General features: G+C 42.5%; 1 protein-coding gene across 1 annotated transcript in view; it reads right to left on the bottom strand.

Moving 5' to 3' along the window:
• Positions 1-16,407, bottom strand: part of CYFIP1 (cytoplasmic FMR1 interacting protein 1) — a 140,061-nt gene that overhangs the window by 39,749 nt on the left and 83,905 nt on the right. The window contains exon 23 of the mRNA XM_090064813.1: positions 12,486-12,573. Within this exon, the coding sequence (XP_089920939.1) occupies positions 12,486-12,573 (88 nt within the window). The remainder of the gene's footprint in view (positions 1-12,485; positions 12,574-16,407) is intronic.

Below are 16,407 nucleotides of genomic sequence, written 5' to 3'. Positions count from 1 at the left end.
TACAGAGTTCTGATCTTTTACAGCTTGTATTTCAAATATTTTAGTACCTGCTGGTGCCCCGTCATCTGCATTCTTTAACATAGCTGGCCTTTTCACCATCCCATACATGGCTAAAAGTTCTCAATGTTAAGGTTTAGACTACCAAAAATTGAGCATTTCAGCTGGGTTTTGTTAGAATAAGGAGGGGAAAAAACAATCACTTTATATGGAACTTTTGGGGTTTTTTGTTCTTGTTTTTTAGGGTTTGATGAGGAGGGGAGGCATGCAAGAGTAGATAGGCAAATAACAGCCTGGTTTCAAAGTCTAAATATACAAGGATGAGCAGAAGAAACATTTCTATTATTAGTAAAGCAAATTGAATTGAAAATTGCAAATAGAGACTGATACTCCTATGCTGCAGTCAGCTCATATACATGTTACTGCAATACATTACAATAACTCATACTAGTATAACAGTCTACTGTTATTAATTTCATCTTCCTCATTCAGAACCAGGCTGCTTCTGTAACAGAGCAGTTCACTGGCGGATGCTGTACTTGATCCTTCTCTTCCACGAGTTCCAGTCAGACAGTATGACAACCAAATCAATCAGTTTGTGGAGGGGAGGATGGAGAGGGAAATGACTTCTCATGCAAAATTCCTCCCCCAGTTTAATAATACATTCAGCATGATGACATGAAAAAGACATACTCTAGTTCAACCAAACAACTGCTCTGTTCAAGGCTATGCAGGGAGCATCTGGAGCAGCCTTCTCTATATGGTTTGTTACAGTTGCAAAAGAAAAAATAGTGCTCATGGCTCAGAAAGAAGGAGATGGTACTTCAGCACCAAACTCCTAGCTGCTCTCTCTGCCTTCTTCAGTTTTAGGGACAAAGACTCCGCAACAACAGGTTTTTATTCAACCAGCAATATTTCGTAATGAGTTAAGGGCAAAAAGCAGCGAAACTATGGTCAAGCACGTATGAAATTTTAGAAATGTACATGCCAACCAGTTGTCCTGGATTTCTTAGCAAGTTGCCAAAAGATCCTGGAACTGGAAGTCAGTAAACCCTGGGGAAAAAAAACATTCTGGGTCTAGTTTTGCACATGCCTGGTACCTAGTTTTAAAACTATTATGTGCATCTTTCTTCCTTTTAAACTGATAAATCTTAGTGTGACTGCATAATACAGTGTGTGTGTGGGGGGGGGGGGTTACAAGGCTATAAGATATACTGTGACTTTATGTACATATTTTAAAATTGATATCAAATAAGAATGTCAGCTTGAAGTCAACTACTGAACCAGCTCTGTCTGTCACATCAGCTAAGGAAGGAGAAGTACTAGTGTGGCAGCTGCCATCAGTTCTAAATGCTTTCTGGAAACCAGAGTGATCTACAGGTTTGATAAAAATGCATCCACTTAAACATTTTACAGAAGGCAGCTGCCTACTCCACTCTTGAAACATTTCACATCATTTGCACCCCAAACTTCAGCTTTCATAATGATAAACCAGTCACACATCTGGAAAATCAGAACTGGCACAAACTTGGTACATTTGCTCTCTTCTCCTGGCACAAAAATAGTTAAGAGACACAGCATACCTGGTGTGCCAAATGGACAGTGACTATTTATTCTTTCATAGAAACAAGTTTAAATGTGTATTACTGTACTAAATGAACATTCGTGTCCTGTCTGAACCTCCAACCTGACATGTTCTTCTATTGATTGCGTTTCCTTTATCTTACACATACTATTTTAAATAAACTACATTTGAAGCCTGAAACATTTACTGGCATTTCAAAGCAGGCAACTGTAATATAACCTCCACAGAACAGGAAGTTGTCTTTGTAGGTTTGCTTCCCAGACTGAGAAATAAACAAATGCACTCCACTTGAAATGAGCCAAAAAAAATCAATTATGTTGTCAGTTGTTCTACCCTTCATATAGAGTAGAGAAGTTCTCGTATGGACAAAAGTAACTTGTAGTTAAGGCCTAAAGCGAAGAGGCCTGTTTCTGTTCTCAGCATTTACCAATGATTTGCCTATGCCTTTGGAAAGATGCAGAGAAATGAATTATTTAAGTGCTATAGCTATACAGACATGTAGTGTGCAACAATCTATTGATTTATGCTCTCTAAATATTTCCTTGATAGAATATCTATTAACATATTACTAATTATTTGCCATTCTCAGCTGATACCAAAAAAAAAAAAAATCTTTCAACTACTTCAGGTAGACAAGGTTCTTTGGGGCAATCTGATATTTTTTATTAGACCAATTCAAATAGTTGGGGGGAAAACAACCTATTTGAGTTGGTCTAATAAAAGATATCAGATTTACCCCAAAGAACACTGTCTGCCTATGTCCTTAGACCAACACAGCTACAACCTACACCCTTGTATTACTTCATGCTTTTAAGAATGTTGGAGTGATGTTGTAGACATAGCCCAAGAAATGTGAGTGGCATGGACTTTTTATGGATAATGTCTTTTACTGGACCAGCTGCATGGCTGGGATAGACTTAGGTCCCTGGAAGACATTACATTTAAAGTATAATGAATGTGTTAATAGAGCAATGCATTGTAATATGTGTAATTATCACATATTCAGGAAACTTATCACCCAAATGACAAAATGATGATCCAGCTACAAAGATTTTACTTATTAAATGTAGAATATCTTTGCAGCTTGTTTGTATTGTACTTTATTGTATTGAACGTGTGTTGTGTTACACTTAGGATGATAGTGTTTGTCCAGGTCCTCTAGCATCTTTAAGGAGATTTTTAGCACCAATTCCATGTCAGAGGTGGAGTGTAAACACTCAATATAACATGCTTTACTTACACAACATAGGAACATAGAAATTTTTTTACAGTAAGGGTGGCCAGAGTTTGGAATGGGCTTCCAAGCGAGGTGGTACTATCACCTAACTTGGAGGTCTTCAAGAGGAGGCTTGATAGACACCTGGCTGGGGTCATCTGACCTTGGTCCTCTTTCCTGCCAGGGGCAGGGGGTCAGACACAATGATCCGTTGTGGTCCCTTCCGACTCTACAATCTATGAATGTAGGGGAGAAAGAAAAGGCACATGTACAAAAGCCCCTCATAAGGGAGCCTAGGAAAGTTCAAGCCCCAACACTCCTGCCCATTGGGAGTCTCAGCTGGTGAGCTCAGAGCTCATGTCTCATAGCATAGCTAAGGGGGGGAGGGGGAAATGAAAGTATCCAAATAGCTTGTGACTGTGAAACAGGTCATATGGAGCAACAGCATCCACTGAGCAACATTACCTGTTGCTTGATGGAAATTATGTCTGCCATGGCCCTTATATAAGCTTTTGAAAGCAGTGAATTTGTCTTCAAATCCACTGCATTTGAAAGCTTGCCTAAGTTGATCCCAACCATGCAGATAGTCCCATATCAGCCATAAAAAATCCTTGCTTTCAGGCTTTCACTAAGTTTAATACTGTACCTAAATAACAAAACATAGGGATTTTGTTTTAGTCAGTTTTGAAAAATTTATTTAACATTGCCATGAGCAGAACTGCAGTACCCATTTTCTCTTGCTTTAAAAATCTATTTCATAATAGCATAGTTTGGGTTTCTAACCTTCAGGAATCTGAAAATCAGTTACCTTTACATTTTTCACTGATTTAAAGTACCATGTTCACCTGTGTATCCCTGCGATTTAGTAGTATGTCCTCTAATTTTAACACTTATTTGATGAGCAGGTATGTACTGATGGGCTACTTAAAACTGCCAGCAAAAGCTAACCAGTGAAAATGAATGCTGATGCACATGCAGTAAGAACTGAATGGACACTGGCACTGATTGGGATAGCTGAATGTTTTCTTCTCTGGTGCACTTTGACTCCTTTAAAACAGGAGTATCAAAGATATGGCCTGCTCCTGGGATATAGGGCTGCTGGCAGGGCTGGGAATCTGGGGGTGAGGCGAGATAGGGCCCAGCCAGTGAAGGTGGGTCTAGATGCACCCTGAGGTCTGGACCCAGCCTAGGTGGCCAAGAGTGTTCAACACCCCTATTTTTAATTAATTAATATATACCCAGAACTCAGACCTCAAGTGCTTGTCACTTAGAGATAGGGTGACCATATTATTTTGAAGGAAATCCAACATGGGGGAGATCAGGGGTGTCCACACCCTCCTCCACAACCCCACAGCTCCTAGGAGCCCCGATGACAAAGCCACATGGGATGGGACACCACGGAGGCCCGTGGGCAGGCTCCATACCCCATAAACAGAGGTTGGGACCAAGGCTTGGGCTCCTACATGGGGTGAGCCAAGATGACCACCCACTACTAGCAGCCTCATGCCTGGCCATGGTCCAGGTTGTACATGGTAGCCCTGAGCAACAGCCTTTACTTCATTTCTGGGTAATAGACTCACCATAACAGTAGTCACTAAATGCAGAAGAAAATCTGGGCATAACTACAATAATCAAAATGTTTCCATTTAGAATTTTTCATCATTTGGATTACATGAGATGTTTTCAATTCAGATAATCTTCTCTGTAATTACCCTTTAATAGTGTAGATAGCTAACGCCAGAATTTTGCACAGAATTATTTAACCTGCATGTTACAGTGTTTGGAAACTGTTTGATTCAATACATTTGGCATATAAAAGGTGCTGAAGAAACTAGAAACATAAATGCATTTATGCTGACCTAAAATTTACTGTTCTAGCTTGGCACAATATTAGAAAAAGAACCATGTGTCAATAAGAAGCGCTTACCTAAATACTTTAGGTGCCTCTGACAACAACTCAGAAGGCATTACGTCAAAGAAATAAAAAAAAACAGGCCATAACTCATTCTTACTTAGTCCCTACGCAACTCAAAAACAAAACCAACCAGGCCCCTAATTCTGTAAAATGGTAAGTATTTTGACACAGGCACAGACATATGATATGCATTCAGTGCCTGGACAATGGGAACACTGAGAGCAACCTCCAGGCTCAATTATATTACAAAATTACGAATAATAAAAATATACAGTAAAAGTTCATCTCTAAGTTACACACACACTTCAAAATATAGTCTCAAATTATACAACTATATTCTTCTAAACATGAAAAAGCACAGCGAAGAAAGTATGATAATTAAAAAAAAACCTAAAACCCCCAATGTATTTTTTTTACAAATGCATCTAAGAAGCCTCCAGATTCATCCTCCTCATAATAGTACACTTTAAAAAATGTCAAAGTTTGTGAAATTACTGAAGTCATTTTAATCGTGCAACCTGATGGGCATAAAAAAAATCCACAGATAATCCTCTACTTCCTTCCATTTCACTTGCACTGAAGTGCAACTGATTAGATAAATAAATTATTTAATTGATAACAAACTTTATTATATAAAAACCTCTCCTTTCAGTCTCTGCTGAATTAAGTGCGTTCTTCTTTAACTGCATCTGGGAAATTCCAAGACAGGAAAAACCAAAATAAACCTTGTGTAATGTTGCCTCACATCCCATTTATCTCACTTTCAGGCATTCTTCTGTGTTTTGCATTAAATAGGCATGTGATAGAATAGTGAGATGACACTGAGCGGAAGAGCAAGGATTAGACCCCCGGGCACCCTCACTTCCTGGACAGATCCCATCTCAATGAGCCAAAAAGAGGTAGGCTCCCTCTTTCTTGGCTTCCTCTCGCTTTCTAGTCCCAGGACTTTCCCTCTTGGCTGCTCAATGGGCCAGCTTGAATAAGAGAGGTAGAAGGTGCTTTTGCCCCTGCCTTGCCCATGGGCTGGTGCTTAGGGAAATTTGTTGGAGATAAAAAAAAAAAAAAAAAAAGAGAGAGAGAGTGATAAGTTAAAAAATGCTGGCTCCAGAAAACCTAGAGCCTCAATCTTCCACATCCAGGGCAAGTGCCTTATTCCCTAAAATAGTAGACTAAAAGGTAGGTGATGACTCACTACCTTTTAATGATGTTTTTCCTCCAACTACAGCTTTAGGGGCTTGCTTAGAATGATTTCATAGACATTAGGGCTGGAAGGGACCTCGGGAGATCATCGAGTCCAGCCCCCTGCCCAAAGGGCAGGAAGTCAGCTGGGGTCATAGGATCCCAGCAAGATAAGCATCCAATTTACTCCTGAAGGTGTTCAATGTAGGTGCTTGAACCACCTCCGCTGGCAGACCGTTCCAGACCTTGGGGGCTCGGACAGTAAAGAAATTCTTCCTTATGTCCAGCCTGAAACGGTCTTGCAGGAATTTGTGACCACTCAACCTAGTCATCCCTTGGGGCGCTCTGGTGAACAAACGTTCCCCCAGATGCTGGTGGTCACCCCTGATAAACTTATAGGTGGCCATCAGATCACCCCTGAGCCTACGCTTTTCCAGGCTAAAGAGTCCCATGGCTCTCAGCCTGTCATCGTAAGATCTGTTTTCCTGACCTCTGATCATGCGCGTGGCTCTCCTCTGGACTCTCTCAAGCTTCTCCACATCCTTTTTGAATTGTGGAGCCCAAAACTCAACACAGTACTCCAGCTGTGGCCTCACCAAGGCCAAGTACAAGGGGAGAATGACGTCCCGGATTTGCTCGAGAAGCATCTATGGATGCAAGCCAGCATTTTGGTCGCTTTACTAGCCGCAGCATCGCATTGGAGGCTCATGTTCATCTTGTGGTCAATGATGACCCCCAAGTCTCTTTCTTCTGTAGTGCTATCCAACGTAGCACTGCTGAGCCTATAAGGATGCTGCAGGTTTTTCTTTCCAAGGTGGAGAACCTTGCATTTTTCGGTGTTAAACACCATGAGGTTCTCGTCCGCCCATTTGCTGAGCTTGTCCAGGTCAGCCTGGATCACCCGCCTATCTTCTGGCGTGGATGCTTTGCCCCAAAGTTTGGTGTCATCAGAGAACTTGGCCAGTCCACTCCTGACTCCAATGTCCACATCGTTAATGAAGATGTTGAACAGGATGGGTCCCAGGACAGAGCCTTGAGGGACCCCACTGGTCACAGGGCACCATGATGAGTGACTGCCATCGATAACAACCCTCCGGGTCCGACCATGGAGCCAGTTTCCCAGCCAGCGGATCATGGTGGAGCCAAGGCCACAACTGGCCAGTTTGGCCAAGAGGTGATCATGGGATACCAGATCAAAGGCTTTTTTGAAGTCAAGATATATGACATCAATCTCTTCTCCCTTGTCCAGGTGATAGGTCACCTGGTCATAGAAGGAAATGAGATTGGTCAAACAAGACCTACCCGCAACAAACCCGTGCTGGCTGTCCCTTAGAATGTTAGCCTGGGCCAGTCCCTCAAGGATGGCCTCCTTAATAAACTTTTCTAAGATCTTCCCCAGGATAGAAGTCAGGCTAATGGGCCTGTAGTTAGCCGGATCCACTCTCCTCCCTTTCTTGAAGATCGGCACCACGTTGGCCTTCTTCCAGTCTTCGGGCACTACACCAGAGCGCCAGGAGTTTTCAAAGATCCGTGCCAGGGGCTGGGCTAGGATGCTCGCCAGCTCCTTGAGTACCCTGGGGTGCAGGTTGTCAGGGCCGGCTGTCTTGAAGGTGTCCAGCTTCTCAAGGTGTTCCTTCACGAGGTCAGCATTTATGGAGGGTAGGGGATCCCCATCACCCGGATCTCCCTGTCCCATAGCAGGCATGGGCATCCCACGGGACTGATGAAAGACTGATGCAAAGTACCTATTTAATAGGTTGGCTTTTTCCTGGGCGTCAGTTGTCAGTTGCCCCATCTGGTTTAGCAGGGGTCCAACATTGCCCTTGCTTTTCCTCCGGCTCCCCACATATCTGAAAAAGGACTTTTTGTTGTCCTTGATGCCTGAAGCTAGTTGGAGTTCAGTTGCAGCCTTGGCTTTCCTGGTTTGCTCCCTGCAAGACCGGACCAGTGCAGAATAATCCTCTTGGAGGTGAATCCCATCCTCCATCCTTTGTAGGCTTTCCTTTTTAGCCGCAGGAGGTCTGCTAGGTCCCTGGAGAGCCAGGAGGGCTGCTGTGCCTTCTTGCTGCCTTTCCTCCGTGTTGAATAGATTTAGCTTGTGCATTGAAGATCGCTTCCTTGAGAAGCAACCACTCTTCTTGAACTCCCATCTCCCTGGGGTCACAGTCCCTGAGGGCCTGACCGACTAGCCTCTTGAGCTTGTCAAAGTCGGCTTTTCTGAAGTCAAGGACTTCTGCGTTGCTGACTGACTTGCCAGTTTTACGACGGATGCTGAAGGTGATCAGCTTGTGGTCGCTGTCACCCAGCTTCCCATCGATCACTAGGTCGCCGATTAGGTCGTCCCCCGTAGCCAGTACCAGGTCGAGCAGCGCTTTGCCTCTCGTTGGCCCATAGACTTCTTGAGTCAGGTAGAGGTCATCCACGCACGAGAGAAAGCTTTGAGACCGCTCGGATTTTGCTGAGTGATTTCCCACGAGATGTCCGGGTAATTGAAGTCACCCATGACAACCAAGGTCCTGGAGCAAGTGGCCTCAGTCAGTTCCTGGGCGAGCTCCTGGTCAAGCTCAGGACTGAGTGGGAGGTCTGTAGTAGACTCCCACCGTTGTGTCCCCTGTGCCGTTTTTCCCACGAATTTTTACCCAGAGGGTCTCTAGCTGTCCATGCCGGTCGCCAACATCAGCTTGCAGGGACATGTAGCTTTCCTTCACATAGAGGGCTACACCCCCGCCCCTTTTGTCAACACGATCCCTCCTGTACAGGGTATAGCCCTCTATACCCGTGGTCCAGTCATGGGTGGAGTCCCACCAGGTCTCCGTTATCCCAATGACGTCATAATTCGTTGCACTGAGCAGGAGGACAAGCTCCTCCTGCTTGTTACCCAGGCTCCTGGCATTAGTGTACAGGCAGGCAAGTGTGCCCTTGGGGGCTCTTGCCTTGCCCACAGATTGTGCCAGGGCTGGGGCAGAGGTGGGCTCCCTTAAGTGCCTTGGTCTGCTGGCTTTGCAAGGGTCGCTCAGCGGGCCAGCAGTGGCAGTTGTCCCCCCATCCTCCAGCGGGCTTAGTTTAAAGCCCGGTGGAGCAGGTCAGCCAGCCTGGCTGAGAAGAGCCTCTCCCCAGGGGAGAGAGGTGGAGGCCATCTCTTCCCAGCAGCTCGCTGCCTCTCTCGCCAAAGAGCGGGTTGTGGTCATGGAAGCCAAAGCCTTCCCGATGACACCAGCTCTGCAGTCTTTGGTTCACTGCGTGGATCCTCCTCTCTCTCCTCAGCCCATAGCCTGATGTGCTTTCCCAGGCAAGAAAGGATGGAAACAGAAGGATTAGGGGCAATAGTGGGACCCTTCCTGAGCACCTTCAGAAGGACAAGTCCAGTCACACAAGTGGAAATAGGATCTAAAAATGCACACAAGGAGTAGGTGAAATCGAATCTGGGCCATCAAGTCTGGTTTTCCCATTTTCAAACTATTTAGAAATGTTTAATAATACATTATTCACAGTAATGTGCAGTTCACAGTCCAAATTTTCTGTAAGAAGATAATCCTTTTCTTCGCCTCTGTACTATAAAGCTGAAGACTTATTTTTACATCAGCAAATCATTAGCTTTGAACTGCAGGGTTGTAACTTCTGAGCTGTAACTTCAGCATGGTCAAAAATTTTCTATATGACCACATTTTGCTATGTGCTATGCTTTGCTAAATGATCCTAAACAAATTACTTCAGTCAATTTGCCTCCTTAAAATTTACATAATACTTCTAGTGCCTGTCTAGTTGTGGTGGTGTGAAAATTAGTTAAAGCTTATATAATATTTGGAAAAATATTAGGTACTGAGGTAAATTACCCAGGTGACTCAATGGATTGATTATAATTCTAGATGTTATACCTGACTGAAAAGACATGGTAAATCATAACACCTATCACAAAATGTGAAATACTCCTTGCTTCTCTGCACTTTGCCTGTCTTAATACTCAAAGACTGTGGACATTCACACAAAAAATTAAAGTATTCTGTAGTAATTCGTTAAAGTGCTGTTGTCCAAAATTATGAACATGGGATAGGAAAAATCAAGGTAATCCATCATCTGCTCCTCCTTATAAACCTTTTTCAGAATATCAAGGACTAGGAAGTAAAATGTATTTACATCAAGCATTTGAAAAAAAAATAGTTAAGAACGAAAGGCATAGCAAGCTCCTTCAGTGCCCGGGGTCAGGGTGGGAATTATGCCAACTCCTGGAGAGCAGCAGGTTGGGGCAACGGTGGGAAAACAGTGTCTTTACCTGCCCTGGCTCTCTGCACTTCGGCAGCAGCTACTACTGCTGTAGCAGAGTCGGCTCAGACTGCTGCAACTGGAGACCACACTTGCTGCAACACTATGGTACAGGCACCCCGGGGGCCTCCTCTGGTGCTCCATTCATTCCATACATCCCTGGCCCTGATACATTACTGGGTGCAGGGATGCACCTGCTATGGCAAAGATCCTTTTGCACGGAAATGTTCTGCTCCCCTTCCTGCACCCCCTCAGATACATTACTGGCCACAAGACTGCTATGGCTGGGCAGTGCAGGGATGCCCCTGCCCTGGCAGGGACTTTGGGGGAGAGAGAAGGTGCCATTCCGGGGTCCCTCTAGGTCAGCACCAAGGGCTGATGTTCTTGTTCACTCCCCGCCTCCAATTTACGCCACTGATGAGGTCACACAAAGAACACAGATCAATTAAGCGAGTTTTATACAGTTACATTTAGGAATTACTTCTCTTGTGTCACCCATTTGCACAAAGCCTGACACTGACTGAACCAGAGTAAGTGTCTGCAAAATACTGAATAGGTATCAGTGTGCAAAATCAGAAACTACCTAAAAGAAATGGAACTCCATGGAATTAGATAGAAGTGTCAATCTGAGCATTTACTCCTCTTGTAGTAGATTAAAGAACTCTAGGTGGGTGTTAAAAACATAGGATAAATGTGTGAGCATTAAATACAACATTTCCCTGTCTTAGCAAAGATAACCTATCAATTTGTGTGATTAAGAAAATATCCCCACAAGGAGCAAAAAGGAAATTATCCAATTAACCAATGACACACAACTGAACTGGGCACTGGTCCTGGAAGCAAACGCTACTTAATTTCTTCATTCTGAGTAATGCCATTAAAGTCAGTGGGAAAAACTATTTACTTAGAGCTAAATGTACACACAAGCATTTGCAGGATGTGGCCACCTTGGATTATGTTCCCTTTCTGTATGACTATCAGCAATCTGGGGGAAGGTACAGAACAACAAGCCAAGACACCTCATTGCAACCCCTGGTTCTCTCATATACACACTGTTGAGACCTTTTGTAAGTAATGAGCCTTCAGTCACTTCTGTTGCTTCCTCTGCAAAACAAGGAAGATAATGCTCATCTAGTTGAGCACACTTGGTGGAAGGCAGAATTCACTGATAGTGATAGGTAAAATCAAAGCATTTTGTGATTCTTGAATAGAAGATGCCATGGTAATACAAAGGCAAAGGCAGACAAGGTTCTTTAGGTAAATCCAATATCTTTTATTAAACCAACTCAAATAGTTGGAAGAATTCTTCTTTGCAAGCTTTCGGGTACAGATACCCTTTGTCAGGCTGAGGAAGTGTCTGCAGATGGTCTGTACCCTTCCTGGATGGAGCGATAAAGCAGCCAGAGGCCAGTATGTATGCAAGAAAGCCAGTCAATGAAAATGCAAATTGGGGTAGTCAATGGGTCAGAGACAGGTGGGGGGCAGTGGGGAGATGGGGAAATCAGTGTAGCTGTAGTCAAAAGGTGGGCGGGGGGGAGAGAGAATTAATATAGACAGTAAAAAAAATAGAGAGGTTACCTGGGGAGTCAGATGTTAGGCAAGTTATAATGTGTCATAAATCCATAAATTGGATGGATTGATAACACTACCTGTCCAGGTAACCTCTCCACTTGTTACCAGCTATATTCATTCCCTTCTTCCCCCCAACTTTCTGTTTCTCACCCACTGACTACAGCTACATTCATTCCCCTTCCCCCCACCTCTGTCTCACCTTGTCTACCTATATCCTTAGACCAACACAGCTACAACCTACACCCATGGAAATACAAGGGTTTTTAAACTAATTTAAAGCAGCTTACTGGCTGGTATTTTGAAATGCTTAGTTTTTATGTTTAATTTAAAGTCTGACTGCAGTCTAAGCTGCTTTTCCTATTTGTTGTGTCTCATTTTTCTAATCATCATCTTCAGAAGGGAGCAGCTGCTCTCAATCTGGGCTCGTATTCTCACCTCACTGGTTAATAAATTCTACTGCTTGTTTTTCATGAATCCTCCTCTGTCATGATAGAAAACTGTGCAGTCCAAGTGCGAGAGGACAACTCAGTTTAGTATCTGATGAAGCCACCCACCATTCACACTTTATCGTAAGTATTACTGTACCTTTCATCCAAAAACAAAGAGCAGACTAAATTTTACCTAACTTCAAGATGTACTTATGTGAATTTAATGGCATATTTCACCACTCATCATTCTGTACTGTAAAATTAAAAAAAAAAAACAACCAAAAAACCTTGCATACCTGGAAACACCATAAATAGAAGAGAATATACGCTAACCTTTGATCCACAGAGATACTGGGGCTGTGCATTAGGCTGCTTATCTCTCTGAAACTCCTGAGAAAAGGGTAACACAGTCCGAACAAATCTACAAAAGAAAAATACAGAAACAATTAGTTACACCTAATGCATTAAAATGCACTGTGCTGCTTCTGTCCATATGCAAAAACCAAGACTAGAACATAATCCTTTAAGTAAAGGTTACTTTCAGGGACATGGCACAAATTGCTGTTGCTCATCATCTTTTTTCAAATGATGCAGCTTACTTAAGCAGACAAGCAGTAGCAGCCAAGTGGCGGCTGCTCTTCGCATGAAATGAGCACTGCTTGAAACACCATTTTGGACAGGCTGGAAGATGACCATTTATGAAACTTTCTACGTACATAATGTCACTGAGCGGAGGTCTCAAAATCTGAGCTCCATAAAATATTTTCCTGAATATAATGCCAGCATTTAATTTTGGGGAAAAAGTAGTTCTGAAGAACATTCAAATTTAAAGATATAGTTGCTTATTACTCATGTCACTTTTCTTCCCCTTTTCACAGTTATAATGGTGTACCAGGCAAGACTTGCTTTAGTGAGCTTTGTTGGTAAGAAACCTATTTTTCTGAGTCATTAGACATTTAGAACAGATGGAAAGGTGGCTTATCATGAAAAACAGGGAGGCGTCTATGTAACAATTTGAGGTACACAATAAAAAACAGTGAAGACAAAACCAAAAAAGGGTAAATGGGAAAAGCAATTAGTTAACGAAATCAAGAGGCAGAAAGTAATATTTAAATATGTTACGTATAAAAGGAACAGCAGGGTGGAAATCATGTTTACAAGTTGTCACAATAGCTTGTGAAACTAAGGATGCCCAGAGGCCCAAATCCTAAACCCGTACTCCTGTAAGAAAGGATGATGGTAGGGACCTTTGGTCATGAGAAGCCTGTTTGCAAAACTGGACTTCTGATATTTTGTGCAAGACTTTTCCACGTTTTCTGCACAATTATAACTTGGGCACATTACTACAAATTTAATAACTGATTTCTACTACACCAGGATAACAATCCTACAGTTACGTAAGTCTGTGCAACTATTACTATAAGTAAAGTAATAAAATGTGCTCATTTGCAAGAGAGGGATTAAATTCTTAAAGTTGGCAAAGGGCATTTCAAATGTGGCTTTTAAAACATGCAGGGACAGAAATATTGATCACACTAACAGCTGCAGGTTAGCTATTTGGAAAATGAACAGGGGGACAGTCTATCCCATAATTACTTTTGCGGGATTTTAACCACCTAGAATAAATAAGTATATGAGAAAGAAATTAAACTAATACAAGTTTCCTAGTTTAAAATCGAAATAAAACACATCTGAAACACAACTTACCAAGAATTAATTATTTAACCCCTATTTTTTCTAGCCATATCATAGGCACACTGTGATAATCTTAGGATACCTATTTTCCAGCTAACATTAAAAATAGCTTTGATTTTCAAAGCAATGATAAATCTCTCAAAGATCTGGAGATGGGGAGAGCACAAGGATTAGAGAGAGCCAGGAATAAACAGGGACTGAAGACTCTTTTACATAATACGAATAAGCATGAAAACTCCCAAACATAGAAAATAAACCATGGCTTGAAAACATTTCCTCTCTTCTTAGAGTTTTATTTGACATAACATGAACCCTCTTTGTGGATTCTATAAAATTATATATTTCTGTATTTTAATAAAAACTACACAAAAAAGCACAAGATTTTCAATTGTTAACATGGCTTTTAAGAGGGTCTTTTCAAACTATTTGCATTTGTAAAAATCTAGTAACTGTCTGCATTTAACTGTTTCTGAGGAAAGGGTCATTTGGTTATAATGCATTTGATAGAGTAAATCTATGATCCGATATATTAAAAAAATCATTTAAAAAAATCCCCTTTCATTTGATTTCCCAGATTTATTAGTTCCCTCCCCCCCGCATAGTATAGCTTGAATGCACTTAGTTAGAAGCTTTCTCCTGAGATTATTTGAATTTGTTCTTAAGAGATTTTTCATTAACAGGTTTACCAAAAATGTAAACATTTGACAGAATCAAAGTAATCCTGGATTTAGGAAGAGATTATTCTCTGTCTCGGGTCCCATTTTCTATAAACTAACACCAATTTTTATGCCCAGGGAAAAATCAAACCAGTGAAAAGAGGGACAAGAAGAACACCTACACTACACCCTAGCATCTCAGATGAAAGCAATTTGCAGTGCACCAACAGACTGACGTATTTACCTGGGCTTTGCCACTTTTCTGAAGAATGTTAATTTACAGTTTCAAAAACAAGCATGATTCATGAAATATCTGAAGGGTGGTTACATGGACTATTCCCTGCGGCCGCAGGGGACAGGACAAGGAGCAAGGGTCTTCAAATTGCAACAAGGGAAATTTAGGTTGTACAAAGGGAAGACATTTCTCACAACAAGAGTGGTTAAGCATTGGAACAAGCTACCCAGAGAGGCTTATCAAACCTCCTTGAAAGTTTTTAATACCAGGTTAGATAGACACTTAGACAGTTGTAGAGGATGGTTTCCACAGAGACAAGATAGTGCTTTGATCAGGGCTTGGACCGGGCAAGGTCCCTTCTAATCCCACTCTTCTATGATTCTCTGATTCTAAAGTCCAACACTGCATCTCTTCGCATCTTTATTCAGGCCCATCCCTATTATTAATTAATCGCAAGTGTAGCAAAAGCAAGTCATTGTCATTAACTGAAACGTCTTTAAGTGACCGGAGAAAAGGGAGCCACTCAGACTCCCACTCTGCCTGCACCCAAAGATAGAAAGGTGCTTGCCTGATAAGTCAGTCTCAAAAGAAATACTGCTCCTGAACAGCCTTCTGGGTTATGCTGTTAGTGATCCAAAATACATCTCTCTGTTCAGACTAACCACTCGATACAGTCCAAAAGTTTTCCTATGTTCATCTCACTATCTCCAATTCTGTCACCACAACAGCAACCAAGTAGCTTTTCTGAGAAGTTGAGGTCAGGGTCCTGTGCTGTACTGTACATTACTCTCAGGTTTTCAGGGAAGAATTTCTATTTGGTCACCCCATAGAAAGCATTTGCTAGTGAATGCCCAGTCCCAGAGCAGCAGTACTGGGAAACCAGAGCTGCTGCTATATGGCCAGGCTGGAACAGCAGTGCCAGTTCTGCGCCGCTACTACGGGCTGCAACAGGGACCAAGCTTGCCAGCATGGAGCAAAAGTAAGGAGTGTAACAGAAGGGGAGAGAGACAGAAGTGAAGTGGGGGGGAAGAAACTGGGGGCTGCAGGAGAGGAGTGGCAGGGTGTGCAGAGGCAGGGGGAGGGAGGGTAGGTGACAGCTGTGCCTCCAGCTGTAGCTCCAGCCCCAACTCTGGGTTGAGGCCAGAGCCAGTGCACCAGCCCCCTCTCCCCCCCCAACTACCTTATGCTCAATTGTAAGGCGAGGGGTTCCCCCCCATGTTAAAAGTGTGGGGGGAAACCTTGTTGTCTAATCAAGTAAATACAGTAGTACCCATCTGAAGTTAAATGCAAAGCTGTATGGAGTAGGGAGCAATAAACAAAAGGCAAAAGTAATGCACCTGATTGTTTAATCATTGTCAGATGCCCCTAATTGAAATTTGTCACAGTAACTCACCTCATAATTTTACCAAACATAACATTCAGTTATAAGCTTTTCTATTACGTGGAACTTGTCACTGCACATTGGGCAAGAAGCAAGGCAGACAGATTATCTACTTTTGACTAACACCTTGGCTGGTATTGAAAAGATTTGATTTTTATTTTTAAAAATTGCAGGGGAGATGGAAAAAATCAAAGCAACTGTTGAACTCCAGAAAAATCAAGGATGTCAGTCTAATCATCCCTCATTTACACTACTGATCTAGATGACTGAGTGAGTATGTCTGCAACA

This window comes from Crocodylus siamensis, chromosome 1 (assembly GCF_052110815.1).
Source record: "Crocodylus siamensis isolate JL-2025a chromosome 1, ASM5211081v1, whole genome shotgun sequence".
Lineage (NCBI taxonomy): Eukaryota > Metazoa > Chordata > Crocodylia > Crocodylidae > Crocodylus > Crocodylus siamensis.
Note: the sequence above shows the minus strand (reverse complement) of the source record. Positions and strands in the feature narration are given on the sequence as shown.